The sequence below is a fragment of the Aotus nancymaae genome, unplaced genomic scaffold, assembly GCF_030222135.1.
Source record: "Aotus nancymaae isolate 86718 unplaced genomic scaffold, 86718_ANA_hifiasm-v0.15.2.pri h1tg000008l, whole genome shotgun sequence".
NCBI classification, from domain to species: domain Eukaryota; kingdom Metazoa; phylum Chordata; class Mammalia; order Primates; family Aotidae; genus Aotus; species Aotus nancymaae.
In genome coordinates this window covers 14,728,508-14,750,772 of record NW_026988419.1, presented here as the reverse complement: position 1 = coordinate 14,750,772, position 22,265 = coordinate 14,728,508, and the positions used below count along the sequence as shown (strand labels likewise).

At 46.7% G+C, this 22,265-nt stretch overlaps 2 protein-coding genes across 8 annotated transcripts in view; both read right to left on the bottom strand.

The window, feature by feature from the left end:
- NHEJ1 (non-homologous end joining factor 1) overlaps window positions 1–10,927 on the bottom strand; it is an 86,937-nt gene extending 76,010 nt beyond the window's left edge. The window contains exons 1-3 of one of the 2 annotated variants that reach the window (XM_012445896.2): window positions 10,220–10,927; window positions 7,402–7,578; window positions 6,691–6,903 (exon numbers count right to left, since the gene is read on the bottom strand). In XM_012445896.2, the coding sequence (XP_012301319.1) occupies window positions 6,691–6,903; window positions 7,402–7,578 (390 nt within the window). In that variant the 5' untranslated portion in view covers window positions 10,220–10,927. Of the gene's footprint in view, window positions 1–6,690; window positions 6,904–7,401; window positions 7,579–9,841; window positions 10,020–10,219 lie in introns of those variants that run through there. The other variant, XM_012445897.2, reaches the window with a different exon arrangement.
- Window positions 10,928–11,151: 224 nt separating this feature from the next.
- SLC23A3 (solute carrier family 23 member 3) lies at window positions 11,152–22,245 on the bottom strand. Of its 6 annotated transcripts, XM_012445890.2 has the most exons (12): window positions 20,320–22,245; window positions 20,022–20,179; window positions 19,810–19,907; window positions 19,530–19,603; window positions 19,142–19,323; window positions 18,690–18,813; window positions 18,423–18,537; window positions 15,646–15,899; window positions 14,433–14,538; window positions 13,518–13,685; window positions 11,773–11,868; window positions 11,152–11,678 (listed from the first exon to the last, which is right to left on the bottom strand). In XM_012445890.2, exons 1-12 carry the CDS (start codon window positions 20,479–20,481, stop codon window positions 11,383–11,385), a joined length of 1,833 nt encoding a protein of 610 aa, XP_012301313.2. In that variant the 5' UTR covers window positions 20,482–22,245; the 3' UTR covers window positions 11,152–11,382. The 6 variants fall into 6 exon arrangements, with proteins under 6 accessions (XP_012301313.2, XP_012301317.2, XP_012301318.2 ...); XM_012445894.2 differs by lacking the exon at window positions 19,142–19,323 and having other exon boundaries at window positions 19,516–19,603; XM_012445895.2 differs by lacking the exon at window positions 15,646–15,899 and having other exon boundaries at window positions 18,423–18,471; window positions 18,690–18,782.
- Between the last annotated feature and the right edge of the window lie 20 nt (window positions 22,246–22,265).

Genomic DNA, 22,265 nt, shown 5'->3' with positions numbered 1-22,265 from the left:
ATTAATGTCATATCTAATTAAATATGATAATGCCATATCAGGTAACTGAAATTATCTATCAGACCCCAATGTCTATTTGGTTTAAAAAAAGTTTACTTATCAGTAAATATTGTAACTATTAAAATAATTTCATAGGATTGGATTACATCATTTTGAATTATTGAGGTATAATTCATTTCAAAGTTAGATGAACATTAAAATTATTTCCCTTAAACCAGATAGCCTTAAATTAATGCTGAGTAGAAATCTTGAAAATATGTGTTAAATGGGCATATGAGAGACTAGATAACATGTGTAAATCCTAGCGCTTTCAGAGGCCAATGCAGGTGGATCACTTGATGCCAGGAATGCAAGATCAGACTGGCCAATGTGGTGAAACCCCATCTCTAATAAAAATACAAAAAATTAGCCAGACATGGTGGCACACACCTGTAGTCCCAGCTACTCGGGAGGCTGAAGCAGAAGAAACACCTGAACCTGAGAAGCAGAGATCATGCCACTGCACTCCAGCCTGGGTGAGAGAGAGAGACTCCATCTCAAATAGCAATAATAATGTGTAAATAGATCAAAGCAAATCCACAGACACTGTAAGGAAAAATCCTGAAGTGCTTTAGGATAGCAGGGACACTCTCCTTAATTTTTTTTTTTTTTTTTGAGATGGAGTCTGTCACCCAGGCTGGAGTGCAGTGGTCAATCTTGGCTCAATGCAACCTCTGCCTCCTGCAATTCTCCTGTCTCAGCATCCTGAGTAACTGGGATTACAGGCATGTTCCACCATGCTTGGTTAATTTTTGTATTTTTTAGTAGAGACGGGGTTTCACCATGTTGGTCAGGCTAATCTGGAACTCCTGACCTCATGATCCACCTGCCTTGGCCTCCCAAAGTGCTAGGAGTACAGGTGTGAATCACCATGCCCAGCTCACTCCCTTTAATTTATAGACAGCAATATATGAAGATAGACAGTTCATCAGTCAATTCAACAAATATGTACTAGGTTCCTAATATGTACTCTGACCCTATGAGGCCTCTGCCATCAAAGAGCTCACAACAGTTAAGGAGGTTAGCAAGTATAATAGATGTAAAAATAGGAGCTACTAATCTTTTTCAGAGGAAAAGCTATTTATAATTTTCCCCCAAAGTCTTCAGATTTCTCATAGAAATGTTCATAAGTCATTAGCAGGGGAGCAGAATGACCAGTCTCAATCTCAAGATGAATCAAGCTGGGTGTGGTGGTGCACACCTGTAATTCCAGCTACTCTAGAGACTAAAGCAGGAGGATCACCTGAGCCCAGGAGTTCCAAGACCAGCCTGGGCAACACAGTAAGACCCCCATCTCATAAACAAACAAACAAAAAAGATCAAGATGAATCATATCAGGTGATATAGTGAGGCTGGAGTACAGTACTGCAATCACAGCTTACTGAAGGCTTGAACTCCCAAGCTCAAGTGATTCTCCCACTTTGGCCTTCCAAGTAGCTATGACTACAGGCACGTGCCACCATACCCAGCTATTTTTTTTTTTTTTTTTTTTTTTGTAGATAGGGGCTTCCCTGTTGCCCCGGCTGTCCCAAACTCCTGGTCTCAAACAATCTTCCTGCCTTAGCCTCTCAAATTGCTGGGATTACAGGCACGAGCCATCATATCCAGCATCTCTTTTATTTTTTTATTTTATTTTATTTATTTTTTTGAGACGGAGTCTCGCTCTGTCACCCAGGCTAGAGTGCAATAGCATAATCCGCTCACTGCAGCCTCTGCCTCCTAGGTTCAAGCAATTCTCTTGCCTCAGCCTCCTGAGTAGCTGAGATTATAGGCATGCACCACCACGTCCAGCTAAATTTTGTATTTGTAGTAGAGACGGGGTTTTACCATGTTGGCCAGCCTAGTGTTGAACTCCTGACCTCAGGTGATCCGCCCACCTCAGCCTCCCAAAGTGTTATGATTACAGGCATGAGTCACTGTGCCCAGCCCCAGCATCTCTTTTAAAAAGAAAAGTTATAGAGTTGAAATATTTGCTCTCACGGTCCACTATAATGCTAAACATAAGTAAGATTACATATGTTCTTTTAATTAAGCCTCATGACTCTACAGTAAGGCTGTGGTTGGTTTCTTTTGCAGAAGAAGGAACTGAATCATAAAAATTCAGTACTTATCCAAATTAATACAAGTAGTCTCAAAGTGTCAGAGCTGAGTTACAAATTCATATCTGCTGGTTCCAAAACCTGTCTCTTTCTGCCACTAAGAAACATTTGGATGTGGCTCCTAGGAATCATAAAATGTCCAAAGATGTGACAAATCTGAAAGCCAAAATGTGGAATATCAAGAATTATATTAGATACTAGAAAGAACAGACAACAGGAAAGGGGAAGAGATGAAGTTTGTCATAAATGAAGATGGACTCAGTGTCAGAAAGCAGAGACCTGGGGCCAAGAACGGAGGCTTATGCCAGTAATTCCAACTCTTTGGGAAGCCAAGGTGAGAGGATCGCTTGAGCTGAGGAATTCAAGACCAACCTGGGCAACATGATGGGACCTCATCTCAAAATAAAAGGAGGGAGAGAGAAAGCAAACAAGCAAACAGAGACCCAAAACCTAATATATTCCATAATACCCTGCAGACTTAGGAACCATGAGCTTGTTAATGTGAGTATGTTATGATGGAGAATTATGAGGAACAGGTATTCTCCTCTCTCATGTATAGCTGGAAGGAGTTAAGCTGCATGTCTCTGAAAGACAATTTGGCATTATGTCATTTGGCAAAATTAAAAGATACAAATATACCTTGACCCAGCTATTTCACTTCGGGGAATTTACTCACACATTTACATGCAAAAAAAGTAAATACAAGGTTACTGTATAACAACAAAAGACTTAGGTGTCTACTAATAGTAGATCAATTAAATAACATTCATTAAATAAAATGCTATGCTCCCATTAAAAAACACAAAGGCAGGTCCTCTGAATGTGTTGATATGAATAATCTCAAAGTTTGTTTTTTTTTTTGAGAAGGAGTCTCACTTGGTCACCAGACTGGAGTACAGTGGCACAATCTTGGCTCACTGCAACTTCTGCCTCCTGGGTTCAAGCAATTCTCCTGCCTTAGCCTCCTGAGTAGCTGGAATTACAGGTGCACACCACCACACCTGGCTAATTTTTGTATTTTTAGTTCACCATGTTGGTCAGGCTGGTCTCGAACTCCTGACTTCATGATCCATGCCCTCTTGGCCTCCTACAGTGCTGGGATTACAGGTGTAAGCCACCGCGCCTGATTTTTTTTTTTTTTTTAAGGCTAGTCAAGTGAATCAGTGGGTAAGCTCTATAATTAAGTGAAAAAAAAAAGGTACTGAACAGTGTGTATAGCATGATACTATTTGTCAAAAAATATACATCTGCACAGATATATATTTGGTTGTATGAGGATAAAATACAGTATGTACATATATAGCTTTAAGAATTCACGGCCAGGAGCAGTGGCTCACACCTGTAATCCCAGCACTTTGGGAGGCCAAGGCGGGTGGATCACCTGAGGTAGGGAGTTTAAGACCAGCCTGACCAACATGGAGAAACCCCATCTCTACTAAAAATCCAAAATTAGCTGGGTGTGGTGGCGCATGCCTGTAATCTCAGCTACTCAGTTGGCTGAGGCAGGAGAATTGCTTGAACCCGGGAAGCAGAGGTTGCGGTGAGCCGAGACTGCGCCATTGCCATTGCACTCCAGCCTGGGCAACAAGAGTGAAACTCTGTCTGGAAAAAAAAAAGAATTCACAAGAAGCTGATATTGGTAGTTGCTTTGGGGAAGGAAAAAGAGAAACTAGAGAAATGGTAGAAAGATCTATTTTTTTCAGTGCATACACCTAAATGTTGTTTGAAATGTTTGCCTTTTTCAAGAATTACTCATTCAAAAAAATTAAATGAAAACAATCACAAGAATGAGTTACAAACTAAAATTATGACTGTGTGACCTTACAGACATACACACAGACCTGAAATAGTATCCACCTACATCCTTACCAGTGTACACTGGCTCTAACTTTTTCCATATAAAGCTTTCGCAGGTTCAGGGGTTTCCCTAGGAGGGTATTCTTCTTTTAATGATTTTAAGTATTTTATTTTAACTTGAAGCACAATTGTTCATCAATTGTTCAAAGCTAATTTCTTCCTATGGCAAACCAAGATTCACCCCTCCCTAAACCCTGTTGTCTCTTTCCTTTATTGTAGTTCTCCAATTAGAGGAATTTGCCTAGAATAGCCAGTTTTTCTTTACATACTTTTTTCCAATTATATCATTATACTAGCGTTCCTTACTGTATTCTTTTAGAAAAAGAAACTATCAGAGCCCATCAGCCTCCAAGGAGAACCGCCTCCACAATTACATTACAAATTCCGAATTTCTAGGTCCATGTAATACAAAAGGAGACTAGCTATTGCTAGGGATTCCCAAAGGCTGCCCAAATGGTTTGGGCCCAGAATAAACATTATTGAGGAAACACTGCCCCCTGGTGTTACTTAGGAAGTTTAAATGTGTTAAACGAAGGATGGGATGGGGCCAGGCTCCTGCTTGTAATCTCAACACCTCGAGAGGCCAAGGCAGGAGGATTGCTTGAGGCCAGGATTTGAGACCCACCCTGGTCAACACAGAGAGACCTCCATCTCTACAAATATTTTTTTTAATTGTATTTATTTTTAATTTAATTTATTTTTATTTGCAAGATGGAAAATTTCACAAGAAATTCTATTGAAATCAACAAATGTGAGTATATGCTAAGCACTGTTAATAGGCCTTATTAGTTCATAAATGAATGATAAGTAATTCCCTAGCACTCAGTTCTAGTTTTACTGGGCTCCAGATAAAAAATAAACAGCAGCAAACAGTTTCTCAAAAAGTCTTTCTATCCAGTCATCTATTGATACCAAAGTATCACACATACCCTGTGGGAAACTAAAGAAGAGAGACAAGGCCAGGTGGAGTGGCTCACACCTGTAATCCCAGCACTTCGGAAAGCCAAGACAGGCGGGTCAGAAGGTCAGGAGATCAAGACCATCCTGGCCAACATGGTGAAACCCCATCTCTACTAAAATACAAAAAATTAGCCAGGCGTGGTGGCACATGCCTGTAGTCTCAGCTACTTGGGAGGCTGAGGTAGGGAATCACTTGAACCCAGGAGGCGGAGGTTGCAGTGAGCACTCTAGCCATTGCACTCTAGCCTGGCAACAGAGCAAGACTCTGTCTTAAAAAAAAAGAGAGAGAAGAAGAAGACAAAAAATGATGTCCTCTTGTTTTCAGATCCCTCTGCTAACAAATCTATACCCTTAGGCCTCCCAAAGAAGACCCCGTCCCCTAAGTGCTACTGACTGAAGCCCTGTCTGTTATTCCAAAAAACTAGTCTTTAACATCCACTCTGAATTTCCAATAACATCTCTTGGGAAACATAAAGCTAGGAGTGAGTAGAGGATATTATCCTCCTAGTCTTCGAAAATGAGGCTTTGGACCACACTAATCTGGGATTCAGATTCCAGCTCATTTATTCATAAGCTGTGACTTTCAATCTCAGTATCCTATTCTGAAAAACAGGGATAATAATACTTATCCTGAATGACAGTTGTAAGGATTAAATGGTGAGATAATGTTTGGAAAGGTACCTAACAGCAGTACATATTCTACCCTCTTTTTTTTTTTTTTTTTTTTTTTTTTTTTTGAGACGGAGTTTTGCTCGTTACCCGGGCTGGAGTGCAATGGCGCAATCTCGGCTCACCGCAACGTCTGCCTCCTGGGTTCAGGCAATTCTCCTGCCTCAGCCTCCTGAGTAGCTGGGATTACAGGCACGCGCCACCATGCCCAGCTAATTTTTTGTATTAGTAGAGACGGGGTTTCACCATGTTGACCAGGATGGTCTCGATCTCTTGACCTCGTGATCCACCCGCCTCGGCCTCCCAAAGTGCTGGGATTACAGGCTTGAGCCACCGCGCCCAGCCCTAAATAAAAATTCTACCCTCTTGCCAGAATAATCTTGACAAACCATGGATTGGATCGTGTTAAATTCCTGTTTAAAGTTTTTCAATGAATCCTGTTGCCTTTGGGATAAAATCCAAACTCATAGAATCCTTCAAGATCTGGCCACTGCCTCCCTCATTCCTCATGCCTTCCTATCTACACAGCAGTCATGAAGTTCCCAAACGTGCCCCACACTTACACATCTCTATACCTCTTGCCTACAATGACTTTTCTATTTATTTTCTCCTAGCTACTTCCTACTCATCTTCAAAACTCACCTCAGTAACAGTCTCCTCAAAGAGGTTTTCTCCAGTCCTCAACCATCCAGGGTCTACCGCAACCAAAGAACCTATCATACTTGATCATAATTTCCTATTTAACTGTCTTCTCACTAGATTATGAACTCCAGGAAGAGGCTATATTGTTTCACGTCTGGATAACCAACAATTAGACCATAGTAGATGCTTTTAAAATGCTGAATAAATAAATGAACACATAAAGACACCCAATACTCTGCTTCTTTTGCAAGGAAAGGATATATAACAGTCAAGAATCCTTTCTGCCTTCTGTCTAGTCAATGAAAGTTTTCTGATTGGAGAAGAATTTCAAACAAGATTTGCAAAAAAAATATAAAAGCACCTAAAGCTTCATGTCAAAGCAGCTGGCATCCTTCTCCCAACCTCATATTCAAATTGTACTTACCAGGGCAGGACTGGCTAGGATGCAGTGGAAATTCCAACAGAAGGGGAGGCCAGAGAGCTCACTCCGCACCCGTAAAATCAGTGCCTCTGCCACATGATCACAGGAGAAGGTAGCTTCACTAGGGTGAGCAGCATCCTTCAACAATGGGCGAAGCAGATTATCCAAATGACAGAGGAAAGCTGCAGGAGGGGCAGTCAGCCGCTTGTTCAGCTCCTAAAGAGAGAGCAGTGGTACCGGGAAGCGTGCTAAAAGGAAACAAATTCCCTCATAAGTAACAGCAATGGAAAGCCCTGGTTAACATGAAGACAAAGGACATGAGAGGAAGGGGAAAGAAGAAAACAAAAAGAAAAGAGTCACAAAGATCTACTGGCCTACTTCACAATTCTGCCTTGGGCAAGATAATTTACAGAAGGCCTATCTAGATCAAATGATATATTTGTTATCATACACAGGGCACAGAAACTTTCTCTCTCTCAGAAAAAAAAAAGAAACTTTCTCTCTCTCTCTCGCTCTCTCTCTCTCTCACACACACACGAAAATTACAGGGCTATAGTCAGAAGTACAGGACATTAACTGGAATTGTCTCAACCCCATTCAACCTTCCTTGGGAACCTACAGGCCGGCAAGCTGGTTGGCATTAACATCCCCAACCTTCACTAGGAAAGAATGGTATCCCCCACACCTCACAGCAGTACTTCTCTTCATACTTACCTTGGCTCGCTGGCTGACCACACTAGTGTCCACTTGTTCATGCCACACCTGTTGAAGATCTGAAACCAACAAGGCATAGCCCTGGTTGGTGATGAAAACCTTGGCCAAGAGGAAGTTCTCGGCAAGCTGTAGCCATGCCCACGGCTGCATTAGCAGCCCTTGCTCCAGTTCCTCCATCTGCAAGAAAGTCCTAATTTAGTAAAGTGCCTCAGGGTCATGCGGGCCTAGGGAGGGCACCACCCAAACCACTCTGTATCAACTAAAATCTCAGGAAAATCCTCCCTGATAGAAAGCATGGATTTATGTTCTCCCAGTATACAATCAGCTGAGCACTGACCTTACTACCTCTTGGCCACTAAAAGTATATTTAAAATCTTGAGGGTTTTTTTTTTCCATATTACATTCCCAGAGGGCAAAAAATCTTTCTTCCATAGTGTTTAAGCCTCTGTTGCTGTTACTATTTCTGCTTTCTAATACTATAACATAATGTGGAAACCTAAACCCTTCTTGTTCCATCTCTATCACATTGTTAATAAATATGTCACTGCTATCCTTTCCCAGAACTAGAAGAGAAGGAATAGTTCTTGTCTTATAAAACATCATATAAGTCATGGTGTCAGGGCCAGGAAATTCAAGTTATCTGATCATTATCTAAAAACAAAGTTTAGGAAGCTCTCAGGATTTTTTTAAATCCCTAAAACAGAGATTCTTCTTCTTTTTTTTTTTTTGAGACGGAGTCCCGCTCTGTTGCTCAGGATGGATTGCAATGGCATGATCTCACCTCACTGGAACCTCTGACTCTGAAATCCTGGGTTCAAACGATTCTGTTGCCTCAACCTCCCCAGTAGTTGGGATTACAGGTGACTGCCACAACGCCTGGCTAATTTTTTTGTATTTTTAGTAGAGAAGGGGTTTCTCCATGTTGGCCAGGCTGGTCTCAAACTCCTGACCTCAGGTGATCCACCCGCCCCGGACTCCCAAAATGCTGGGACTACAAGCATGAGCCACCGCGCCTGTCCCAAAACAGAGATTCTTAATCTAGAGTCAATGCATGTGAATCCTCTAGAATTATATGAAAATGTTGTGCATACATGCATATATGCATGGGGAGGGGGAAGAGGTCTATATCTATCATCAAACTTTCAAAAGGATCAATGACACAAAAAAGAGCTAAGAACCTGTGTCCAGGAGCAACAGAAAAGACCTAAATTCCATTTCAACAAGAACCAGATTGACTAGGAAATCATGAATACAAGGCAGAGCACATCACAGAGGTAAAGACTGAGTTAACTTCCACAGAACTCATCCTCCACGTTCCCACTCCAGTGCACGGCCACCAATGACATCATGCTCAACTGCACAGCCTGGAGCCCCCTACGCCAGCAGCTAAAGTAGTAGGCTTAACCCTGTAGACAAACAGAACTATGGCTGCTTGACAGAGAATGTGATTATTTTTCCTGTGGCGGAGAAAAAAAAAGATGACAGTTTCCTTCATTATTCCAGTCTCCAAATACAAAATGAGGAGAAGTACCAGGAAGGAAAAATTTAGAATATAAATAATGAAATTCCTTATTAAGTCTGATTAACACAGTCATTTCCATCTCAGTCTAAACCATCATTCTTCCAAGCATAACCTAGTTTTTGAAATATGGCTTTGTGACTTAACTTGTGACATAAATATATATATATGCACATACACACACATATATATGGTAATTTTTATTTGTGGCAGCCTCAAAGCCTTGAGTTTGGAGAATAGTGTTTCCGTCACATTTCCCACACCCTGCTCTTACGGAGACCGAAGTGGTCATGGATGATTAAGCTGGTCCTAGCTGGACAAGAGCTCCACATTGCCAAAGGTCACAAACGCAAATAAAGTCGCCAAATCCTTTTATCTCCCTTACAGGCACTCCCCAGTGTACTCTAAGAGTTACCAAAATTGGGTTTACTATTCTAGCCCATTCCTTCGGAAAGCCCGGAAGCTCAGAACCCTCAAATTGATGGGTTTTGTTTGTTTGTTGGCTAAAGGGGGAGGAGTTGAAAATGTGGCCAGGAGTAAGAGGCCCTATAAAAAGGCCTGATGTTACATTGGGCACCAGACCCCGGCTGCCTGCTACCAACACACGCGTCCCGTTCTGCGTCCGAGGCCTCTATATTTCACCCTTTTCTTTTTTCCTTCAAGGCTGCCTTTAACTTTCACATTAACTAGATTCACGAGTTTAGTTCTCTTGAGAGGAGGAGCGCTGAGGGGCATCCTGGTGGAGGGGTCCCTTGAGAACTGTTTATCTGCACCGAGTTCCGCTCCTCAGCCGAGACCCCTCTGGGCACTTCCTCCGACGCCCTGCAGAGGGCAGTAGGGCCCCAGAGAGCATCCAGGCTGGGCCCTGCCCAGTCCCCCTGGGAGAGCGCGAACCCTCGGTCCCATCATCACAAGCCCCACCCCAGAAGCCGCCGGGCGTCCCGCTTCAATCCGCCCCGGCTAGAAGAGCCTTCGCCGTCCGCCTTCCCATTTCTACAGCACTGGCTGCACTGGGGCGTGGTCGGGACCCTTCAAGGGGCAACAAAGCCGGCCACCCGCGGCTTCGTCGCACCAAACAGGGTGCCAAAGAATAACCTCACTCCCAACCCACCACTCAACGCCTGGCCGCAGCCGGCGAACTGCGCATGCGCGGCCCCGCCCACCACCGGAGGCCTGCCCGGGTCCCCAGCAGCGCGCGCTCCTTCCTGGGAGAAAGCGCCCAGCCAGGCCAAATCCGCAGCGTCTGAGCGGCCCCTCGCTGGCTTGCTCCGGCCGGGACTCCAGCACGATCCCACCTACCGTCAGCGGCCGCGAGAGCTCCCACCCTCCTCGCCGCACGCACGCGCTCCTGCCCGCCCGCGCAAACCGAAAGGCCTAGAGTAGAGGCTGATCCCCACCCCCCACGAGGAGGCTGGGTTTTGGAACACAGGGGCGGGGCCTATGCCTGGCGTGGGCGGGGCTTCGGGGACGGGGACGCTGATGAGAGAGGAGCACAACAGTGGCCTGGGTAACTGGAGGAGAGACCGGGCGGCCAGCTAGTAGTCACGCTGGCAGAGTAGAAAGAATAGCGGGCTAGACGCTGGAGAGGGAAGCCCAGGTTTGGGTTCGTCCAACTCGAGTCACTTCTCTTCCCTCCCCTACCTGTCCAGTCTCCTTTTAACAAAATGAAGGGATTGAACTTCAAGAATCTCTCAGGTCCTCCACCAGCACTAAAGTTGTTGAAGGAAGGCGCCTCCCAGGCATAAGTCCCATAGTCTGACCTCATCCTTTACTTCTCCTGCCTCATTTCTCTCTCATTCCCGTACTTATGCTCCCTCACTACTGAGAAATTTCAAATGCCTCAGCTATATTGGACTTTGTACAAGTCACGGCTTTGCTCAAGCTGGACCCCGAACCTAAAAAATTCTCTACATCCATTTTCCAAAACCAAAAATCTTCCCCATTTGTCAAGGCCACCCTCAGTGCTGCTTCTTGCATAAAGCCTTTCCCACTGTCCCCAACCAGAATTCATTATCCCTTCCTCTTTGCTCCCACAGCATTATTTTAATCTATTACAGACTGCTTTCTGCTTTGCATTTTCGTAATTACACCGGTCTTTTTAAACCATAAATGCCTTAAGAGGGCATGGACCCTGTCTTATCTATATCTAGCTCCAGGACCTTGCACGTGGGAGATGCTCAATAAGTATTCAAGTGAATGCTGGAGTTCAAGTGGCATTGATAGTACACAGGCAAAGTCTCATTCATTTATGGTCCACTAAATCATGGCTTTTGCTCTGGAACAGTTAGGCCTAATTAAGACAAGTAAAGGCAACCCACCCTATTGGGAAATGGAATCTCTAGGTGGGCCCATGTAATACAAACACATATACCCTCTGCCTATGACAGAGAACAGCTTGGAGCTGACTCTCCAGCAGATGAGAGTTAGGGCTAAACTACCCAGGGCAGAAGTAGAAGTGCTGGTCATTTCTGGGACCTAAATCCTTCTCTGCTAGATTCAGGGCATGGCTCCCCTAAGCCAGGCAGCAAGTCTGCCATCTCTTCTGGCTCGGAGGAGCCTCCTTCCTCATCCCCAGGGTCTTCAGGCAGTGGGCAGAGGCAGCGGAGAGGCTGGGGGATGCAGAGACACAGGTTTTGGATGTGGAAAGGAAGTCCGTACACTTGAGCAGCCTTCTCCCTGGACTTCTGAGGCATTCGAGCCTCTTGGGCAGTGAAAGGAGGTGGTAGCCCTTGACTTAGGCCTCGCTCAAGCTGTGTGCCTGCAAAAGAGAGGTTTGTCAGGCCATTGCCCAACCCAGGGAGTGATGGCTTTCTGGCCATTCCCCAGGCTGCTAGGGCCTGGCCTCAACTTACCAGGAATCGTGTTCTCTAGTAGGAAGCCTGAGAGTCCAGCCAGGAAGATGGGCTGTGTCAGCAGTGAATGCAGTAATACATCCAAGGGGCTCCAGCCTATGAAGGGTTGGAGCCAGGCAGGAAGGAAACTCTGATTCTATATCCAGGCCCAGGAATCTTACCCTCGCAAATGTAAACCTAAGTCTTGGACTAAGGACAGATCTTTCTGAATTGTCATTTCATTCCCCCTCACCCTTTGTCTCACTATTCTCCACTTTCCAAATCCAGGCCTTTCCCACAGGGTTTCTGCTCAACACCATATGTTCTGATCATCCACATACCCTCCATATATGCTTTGACTGCTCCAGGCTCCCTTTCTCTAGAAAGCTTAGTATTTAAGTTGCAACCTCTCATCGCTCTTTTTTTTTCTTTTTTTCTTTTTGTTATACAGAGTCTTGCTCTGTCGCCAGGTCCCAGGCTGGAGTGCAGTGGCGTGATCTTGACTCACCGCAACCTTCGTCTCCCAGGTTCAAGCAATCCTCCTGCCTCAGCCTCCCAAATAGCTGGGACTACAGGCACGCGCCACCACACCTAGCTAATTTTTATATTTCAGTAGAGACAGGGTTTCACCATGTGGGCCAGGATGGTCTCAATCTCTTGACCTCGTGATCTGCCCGCCTCAGACTCTCAAAGTGCTGGGATTACAGGTGTGAGCCACCACGCCCAGCCTCGTCTCCCTTTTTTTTTTCCTCTATGCTCTATCCTGGGTTTTTCAACCTTAGTCCTACTGACATTTTGGACCAGATAACTCTTTGTTGGGGGTACTGGTGCAGGGGTATGTCCTGTTCATTGTAGGATGTTTAGCAGCATCTTTCTATGCACTAAACACTAGTAACAACCCCCCTTCCTCCATTTGTAACAGCCCAAAATGCCTCCAGACATTGCCAAATGTCCCCATGGGGGCAAAATTACCCAGTTGAGAACTACTGCTCTAGACAAATTAAGCAATTTACTGCTCTCAGGACATATCCTAAGACTTACTACTTCTGTGTCTTTGTATGAATGATGGTTCCGGGGGGGCGCGGTGGCTCACGCCTATAATCCCAGCACTTTGGGAGGTCAAGAGATCGAGACCATCCTGGTCAACATGGTGAAACCCCGTCTCTACTAAAAATACAAAAAATATTAGCTGGGCATGATGGCACGCACCCGTAGTCCCAGCTACTCAGGAGGCTGAGGCAGAAGAATTGCTTGAACCCAGGAGGCGGAGGTTGCGGTGAGCCGAGATCACGCCATTGCACTCCGGCCTGGGTAACAAGAGCGAAACTCTGACTCAAAAAATAAATAAATAAATAAATAAATAAATAAATGAATAAATAAATAAATAAATAAATGACGGTTCCTCCGTCAGGAGTGACCTTTTTCTCACCAAAGATGTTTAAAACTTACCACCTTCATGACCAGCTCTGTTACTGGCTCACCTCAAACAGAAGCCATCTCTCTTGCCACTGAGCACCGTAGCTCTTTATCTGAACCTTCCCTGTTATTTTCCTATACATCTCATCTCTTTTACTACACTGTAACAAAGGCAGGCATCTTTGTGTCCCAAATGGCTAGCATGGTGCTCAATAAATATTTGTTAAACAAATGGATGAAGTATTTACACCAAAGCCCAGAGAAGGCTGTGGGGCCAGAAGTCAGGGGAGCCTGAAGCCTCAACTCCTTGCTTTCCTGCTCCTGAGCAACTCCTCTTCCATTCCACCTACCTGTGCTGAACAGGATCGGGGCTTCCCGAAACCATCTTGGGAGCAGCAGGGCCATGAAGATGGAGAATCCCACAATGAAGATATTTCGCCCAGAGTATATGTCAGCCAGGTAGAAGCTGGAGAATCCAGCAGACAAAACCATAGCCTGGGTCACCCCCAGCACCCCACCTGTCTCATACAGAAGAAATCAAGGGGGTCAGCAGGGGTTAAGAGGGCTCACATAGCATGGAGCATTGCAGGGCAAGCAGATTGTGATGGGAAAAGAAAACTAAGAGACTGATTTCTTTTTTTCTTTTTTTTTTGGAGATGGAGTCTCACATCTCACTCCGTAGCCCAGGCTGGAGTGCAATGGTGCAATCTCAGCTCACTGCAACCTCCACTTCCTACTCCCAAATTCAAGCAATTTCTCCTGCCTCAGCCTTCCGAGTAGCTGGGATTACAGTTGTGGGCCACCACACCCGTCTAATTTTTGTATTTTTAGTAGAGATGGGTTTTCGCCATGTTGGCCAGGCTGGTCTCAAACTCCTGACCTTAAGTGATCTGCCCACCTTGGCCTCCCAAAGTGCTGGGATTACAGGCGTGAGCCACCACACCTGGCCTGAGGCTGATTTCCTATTCTTCAGGAAGCCCAGAAGTCCAATCAAGAGACCAAGATGTTGGGCTGAGAAATTGAGGCTGACACATGCTCATATCTATCAATCCATCCATGCATCCATCCATCCATCCACCCACCCATCCACCCACCCATCCATCCATCCATCCATCCATCCACCCATCCACCCATCCACCCATCCATCCATCCATCCATCCATCCAGGAAAGCTATTTAGAAAGAAAGGATGCCATCCTAAATAATTGATTGAGCCACACCGGGCATTACCAGTTCAATACCAGCCCTGTTGATGCATCCACTCACCAAGCACAGGCAGCGGGATGGTGGTAAGGAACTGGGACAACCTGGGGGAGAGTCCAAGCCCCACGCAGAGTAGCCCCACTAAGTGAGCCACTTGCTGAGATCCAGCCTGCATGAAGAAGAGACGCTGGAAAACACAGCCACTTCCTCCAACTGTCCCAGATCTTTGCCTTACTGGCTCCCTCTCATCGTTTGGATCCCAGCTCAAATGTTACTCTTCCAAGAAGCCTCCCTGGCCAGTCTATCTAAATGTGCCTCCTTTCCACCCTGCTACCCTGATTTTTTTATATAGCATTTAATCGCTTTCTGAAATTGTCTTCATCTTTTTTTTTCTTTGAGACAAAGTCTCAGTCTGCTGCCCAGGTTGGAGTGCAGTGGCACGATCTTGGCTCACTGCAACCTCCACCCCTCAGGTTCAAGCGATTCTCCTGCCTCAGCCTCCCGTGTAGCTGGGATTACAGGCGTCTGCCACCGTGCCTGGCTAATTTTTGTATTTTTAGTAGAGACAGGGTTTCAACATCTTGGCCAGGCTGGTCTTGAACTCCTGACCTCATGACTCTCCCACCTTGGCCTCCCAAAGTGCTGAGATTATAAGCGTGAGCCATCACACCCGGCCCCTTCACCTTTTAAAAAATTTTTTATTTTTTGAGATGGAGTCTTGCCCTATTGCCCAGGCTGGAGTGCAATGGCACAGTCGCAGCTCACAGCAACCTATGCCTCTCAGGCTCAAGTGATACTCCTGCCTCCCAAGTAGCTGGGATTACATGTGCAGGGCACCATGCCCAGCTAATTTTTGTATTTTTAGCAGAGACAGGGTTTCACCATGTTAGCCAGGCTGGTCTTGAGTTCCTGGCCTCAAGTGATCCACCTGCTTCAGCCTCCCCAAGTGCTAGCATTACAGGCGTGAGCCACCATAACTGGCCCACTTTTTTAAAAAGATACAATTTTCCTTCAACTGTCTGCCTCTCCCTCTACAAAGTCCCCAAGAGAGCAGAACTTTAGGTGACCCAGCCTTGGCACAGTGCCTCATGCACAGGAGTTCAGCGGTAACTTGTTCACTTCCCCAGTCTCTTAGCCCAAAGTCTAATCTTAGGCACCTCCCCAAGTGAGATAGTTGATGTGAGGTGCTGGGTGCAGCTGGCAATCAATCCATGTAAATTCCCTTCCCTCTCCTTCACCACTGGCTGCACCCCACCCCCATCCCAGGTCCACATACCTGGATAAGACCCACTTTGCCCACGTTGGGGAAGCTGGATGCGGTGCCCATGGGGCTTCCCAGCAGGCCGGCCAGCACACTGCCCAGACCCTCCAGGGTCAGCCCTCGACTGCAGGCATGTGGAGGTGGGGGAGGCAAATGCAGCAGCTGGCCACACAGGGCATAGCAGCCCAGGGAGCTGGTGGAGGCTGCCAAGGCCATGGAGATGCCTGTAGCCAGAGCTCTGGGCGTCAGCAAAGGCCAATCCCACTCACCTGGAGAAGTAGAAGGAGCCACTTTGGGGCCAGATTCAAGTCAGGAGTATCTCCCTGCCTCCAACAGCCTGTGCCACAAGAATCCTAGATGCCTCAGTGTCTTTGAAGATAATGTCTTGGGACAAAACTACAGAACTAGAAGGAGAAAGACCCATCCCTTGACCATGGTCTACAAGGTCCTCTTTGGTCTGGCCCTTCCCTCTCTCTGCAGCTTCATCTCCCAGCACACACCACCTCACTTCTTTCACTCCTGCCACATGGCCTCGTTGTAGGCCTTTATACTTGCTGTGCTCCCAGACACCACAGGGCCTTTGCATATGCTGTTTCCTGCAACTAGAATGCTCTTCCCTCCTGCCTTTGTCTAGTTAGCCCCTACTCATCTCTTCCATCTCAACTCAATTATCACATCCTCAAGAATATCTTTCCTTAGACCAGGCACGGTGGCTCACACCTGTAATCCCAGCACTTTGGGAGGCTGAGGAGGTGGATCACCTGAGGTCAGGAGTTTGTGACCAGCCTGACCAACATGGTGAAAACCCATCTCTACTAAAAATACAAAATTAGCTAGGTGTGGTGGCGCATGCCTGTAATCCCAGCTACTTGGGAGGCAGGAGTTGAGGCAGGAGAATCGCTTGAACACAGAAGGTGGAGGTACAGTTAAATAAGATCACACCATTGCACTCCAGCCTGGGTGACAAGAGTGAAACTCCATCTCAAAAAAAAAAAAAAAAGAATATCTTTATTCACCTCCCTGATTAATTCAAATTCCCTATTATAAGCTTTTTTGTTTACTTGTTTGTTTTGAGACACGTCCTTGCTCTGTTGCCCAGGCTGAAATGCAGTAGTGCAATCATAGCTCACTGCAGCTTCAATCTCCTAGGCTCAAGCAATCCTTCCACCTCACTCCCAAGTAGCTGGAACTAAAGGTGTGTGTCACCACACCTGGCTAATTTTTTTTACTTTTAATAGAGACAAAGTCTCACTATGTTGCCCAGGCTGGCCTCCAACTCCTAAGCTCAAGCACAATCCTCCCACCTCAGCCTCCCAAAGTGCTGGAATTTCAGGTGTTAGCCATGGCACCTGGCGTTTTATTTTATTTTATTTTTGTAAACACGGTCTCACTCTGTCACCTGTAATGGAATGCAGCGGTACGATCATAGCACACTGCAGCCTCCAACTCCTGGGCTCGAGGGATCCTCCTGCCTCCGTCTCCTGAGTAGCTAGGCCTACAAGCATGTGCCACTGGACCCAGCTAATCTTTTTATGTTTTGTAGAGATGGAGTCTTCCTTTATTACCCAGGCTGCTCTCGAAATCCTTGCCTCAAGCAATCTTCCTGCTTCTGCCTCCCAAAGTGCCGGGATTATAGGTGTGAGCCACTGTGCCTGGCCTCCATTATTAGCTCTTAGGACACACTGTATCTCCCTTTGGTTATACTTCCCACAATGGCAATTTTATATTTCCTTGGATGACTCTTTAATTAGCATCTGTATTCCCCAATAGACTGTAAGCTCCGTGAAAGAAAGGACTGTGTCTGTCATGTTCATCACTATTGTCCCCTAATATATGCCTAGCACATAATCAGCACTCAACAGATCCTTATTAAATTAATGAGCAACCAGCCTGGACAACATGGTGAAATCCAGTCTCTACAAAAAAAAACCCACAAAAATTACCCAGGCATGGTGGTGCACGCCTGGAATCCCAGCTACTTGTGGGGCTGAGGCACAAGGATAGCTTGGGCCCAGGAGGTTGAGGCTGCAGTGAGTCAAGTTTGCATCTCAGTTTGGGTGACACAGCAAGACCCTGCCTCAAAAAATAAATTAAATAAATAAATTGAAGAATGGGCAAATTTCACATACAATGCCTCAAAAGCAATCTTTATACATAGGTTGCCAAGTCAAATGCCCATGGGGGCTGGTAATATAAATGTGCTCATTGGGTAAGGAGTATTGGTAGTGAGTATTGGGGGCTACAGAAACAATAGATGTGTCTCCTAACACTGACCCAAATAAAACACCTGCAGTGGGATGGGCCACAGTGGCTCACACTTGTAATCCCAGCACTTAATCAAGCAGATCACTTGAGCCCAGGAGTTTGAGACCAGCCTGGGCAACACGGTGAAACCCCGTCTCTACAAAAAAAAAAAAAAAAAAAAAAAAAATAGCCAGCATGGTGACATGCGCTTGTAGTCCCAGCTATTCGGGAGGCTTAGATAGGAGGATCACTTGAGCCTGGGAGGTTGAGGCAGCAGTGAGCCATGATCATGCCATTGTACTCCAGCCTGTGTGACATAGTGAGACCCTGTCTCAAAAAACAAACAAACAAACAACAACAACAACAACAAAAACGCCTGCAGTGAGGGACTAGCATTGTCTGTCCCCTAGACTGACAATTATTCTCTCCTGTATGTTTTGAGAAAACACAAGATTTAACTCAGAAATAAAATCCATTAAGTAGTTTGAGTTCAAATAAATAGATACCTTTATTTGAGCAAGAGAATGGAGGACAAGGAGAAAACCCACCTGGGTGAGGCAGCCAAATCCATGGTGCCTTGGTGGGGTCAGACAGTTCCTGGGGGATAACGCTGAACCCCACAAAGGCAGAAATGATCCACACACAGGCCACTGGGATCAGCACCTGAGGGGCGAGACTGAGACAGAAAAGAACTCCTCCCCAGAACCTTCTGAGCCAGCCTTGGAGGAGTAGAAAGAAGCCGAAAGGTAGGGGCTGGAGTGAGCACTCCAGGGCAGCCCTTCTGACATCTACGCCCTGCCCAGACCCACACATACCGAGAGGAGCCGGAAGGCAGGGAGAGGAGTGTGAGTTGATGAGGCTGAAGCTCGCCTCCAGGGGCACACATGAAACTGGCAGGAGCCCAGGTGCTGAGAACAGACCACTATGAGCAGGATGACCCTAGGAGAGAGAAGGCTTTAGGAACGAGAGCAGCAGGCATCCTGAGGGATGGGAAAGGAGGTGGGAGTGGGCAGAATACCATAAAAGGGGGTGTCCCAGAGAAGGAAACTCCCATGGAAGGAATAGGAAGGCACCTCGAGGGACAGCAGAAGACAGTGTGAAAGTCAGAGAGAACAGATGAATCAAGGAAAAGTCTTGGATTCCAAATATAAAACATGTCCCTATTCCATTTGCTGCTGAATCTGATAGGATCAGCAGCTCTACCCTCCCCCTGTCCCCCCATACACCCCACTGGGCACCATCCCATGCCTCTCAGGACTCAACGTACAGCAAGGCCAATCCCCAGTGAGCAGAGCAGAACTGGGCCACCTCCCTGTGGGCAGAGAGCCCTGCCACAACCAGGCTGGGGGCCAGTACCAGGGGCCCACAGTGGAGGAACACGCGGCCAGGACTCCCCAGCAGCCCCAGCGTGCCCTGCAACAGCCCAGATACCACCACTGCCCCGGATACCTGGTAGAAGAGAGGAGAGGATGGAGAGAAAACATTCTGCTCAATCAAACTGGCCTCAGCCTGGTCTTCCTAATTCTAGGTATGGGTTCCTCCCCCAGCTACTTTCCAGGAGCATCTCAGTCTCTGCATAATGGAAACAAGGGCCCTCCCTCCCACCTCCGAAAGCCTGGCACCATCCTTATCCCTCCTCACCTCCAGACACCCACCTCCTGGAGAGAAGTGTTCCAGTGCCCCAAGCCATGGCAGCTAGGTCCCCTACACAGATGCAGCATGAGGGAGGCTAGGAAAAGTTTGGGGCATGGAAAAGAGAAAGGTGAATGGGATGGAGACCCATAGCTCTACAGTCCCACTCCTGGCACAGGTCCAAGCCCCCTACAGTGCCTCAGTCTCGCCACTGCCCAATCTCTATCCTGCACCCACCTACACCTGCACGCTTGGATGAGAACCCAACCCCACCCTTACCCCTTGCCCTTGCTCTGTGCTCACAGTTTCCAGGTGTCTGGATGGCCAGAGGTAGCTTCTGGCTGGTCAGCAACAGAGCAGGGATAAGGAACTCTAAGGATGGAGCCTGGACAAGAGGCAGCCTGTAGGAACAGCAGCCCCAGCAGGTCTGGAAATATGTGGCAGCCAACAAAGCTCCCCCAGACCTCTCCTACCCTCCGGAACCCTGCCCCTCTCTCCAGGGAGGTTCCTCTCACCTGCTGCCCATCCAAGTTTGCAGGATGGTAGACACACCACATGAAAAGAAGCTGGAGGCCAGGAGCTGAGAAGGGGAGTATGAGAGTCCTCCTGGGGGGAGATTGTAAAGCAGGAGCAGGTGGGAGACACAGAGCAGAGAAGCCACGACCAAGACATGCTGTAGGTGGAGGAATGGGGAGGGCAGTCTTCAGACAGGTGGAAATACCTGTATACCTACAATACTTCCAGAGGCTTTCGTGTGCCACACCTACACCTACTTCCCCACACACACCATCAGCCAGCACCTCTGTCTCCTACCTGCAGAGCCAGAAGACAGCTGAGGCCCCAGGGCAGAGATCCACACAGAGGATCCCAAGAGTGGGTGGAGGGATTCTGGGGAGCAGGTGGAGGCAGGGAAGCCAGGGCATCCTGTGAGCCCACTGATCGGAGTTGGTTGGGATTGAGAGGTGATCGGCTCATGCTGCCCTGCCTTTTGCTTTGTCTTGGCTGCCCGGGGCCAGAGTTAAGTAGACAGAGTAAGAGGTCAGAGTATGAGTGAAGTCTGGGGTGGGGAGAAGGTGGGGGTGTCAACGAAGCGGAGCAAAGGTATAAGGAATTTGGGGCTGGGCACCGCCCTTTCACCTTTGCCCAGCTCTTGTGTAAATTCCATCAGCCATTAACTGGGAAACTGAGTTCTGGAGCCCTCCCCCAAGAATCTTCTTCCAGATTTCCTGCTCCTAGACCAGGCTGTAGAAAGTAGGTTAGGCGGGGTGGGGAGAAGAGATCTTCAAAATAATCTGGGGAAATTTTGCAGACTTCATTCCCCCCCATTTAAAACCATCACTATTCGATTTATAGTCCTCACCTCTTTCAGGACCAAGGGCCCTGGACTACTTCAAAACGAAACTTGTGGGCCGAGTGTGGTGGCTCATGACTGTAATCCCAGCACTTTGGGAGGCCGAACTGGATCACTTGAGGTCAGGTGTTCAAGACCAGCCTGGCAACATGGTGAAACCCTGTCTCTACTAAAAATACAAAAATTAGCTGGATGTGGTGGCCTGTAATCCCACCTACTCGGGAGGCTGAGGCACAAGAATAGCTTGAACCCAGAAAGCGGAGGTTGCAGTGAGCTGAGACCGCACCGTTGCACTCCAGCCTGGGTGACAGAGTGAGACTCTGCCAAAAAAAAAAAGAAAAAAACCAAAAACTTGTGGCTAATATATCCTGTATCACATGTGACAACCACAACTACCTGTAACATGCTCACTGTAAAGAATAAAATTTATAACATGTATTTCATTATGTGAAGGCTTAAGCACAACTAAACCAGAAGACAATAAAGTACAATGAAATAGTCAATTCCCACACCCTACGTAGAATCGCTGTGGTTGCAACAGCTACAGTGAAAGCTGATATTGGTAACCCGATTTTCCAAAATGGCAAACAAACTCTTGATTAAAGTGCAAAGTAAAACAAAGTAGTTTTAATTGACATTGGAATGAATTCCTAGCAAACTCAGTCTTTTCCAAAATGCACAAACACTATTTTATGTTTACAGGTACAAAGATAGTTCTAGGCTCAGATAAATAAACAGGGTTTTCGTATACATAAAGCTGATCATTCAAAAGTTGTCTTGGGAATTCTTCACAGTAAGGGAGGTCTGAGCATTTCAGGATGTCTAACATCCTGCCCAGTTGATGAAATGCTAGTAGCATACCCTCAAATCCTTCCGACAATGAAAAAATGGCCCATGAATTTCCAAAATGCCTCCTAGGGGGCAGAACCACCTCTTCCGTGAAGGATCCTCAGCAGTCCCCAACACACTCAGCCAAGCTGCCCAGACTATTTTCCTTCTTCGAGTGATAACCCAGCCTTGGAGTTCTTCAAGTTCTTGGAATTGTTAAACACATGTGACCATCACCATGTGTCAGCCCAGTGAGAAGGTCAGGAGAGAGGTGTCCTCATGGCTTGCCCTCAGGAGCTCCTGATGCTCTGCTGGATACAAGGCCTGGCCCCTCTCCATGAGATGAGCTTTGGAATCCACAAGGAGAGTGCTCACCCAGAACAAGTGACAGACAGGGCCAACTCAGGCATGGGACAGTCACTCTTTGTGCCCCGTGGCATCCCAATTTGAACAGTGCTAGGGCCCAGGGTCCTGGGAGCAGGAACAAAGTTGGAAATGGAAGCCTATGCCTATTAAATGATAGGAAAGTCCTGAGATGAGGTTCAGAGAAAACGGTTTGTGAGATGACAGGATGAGGAAG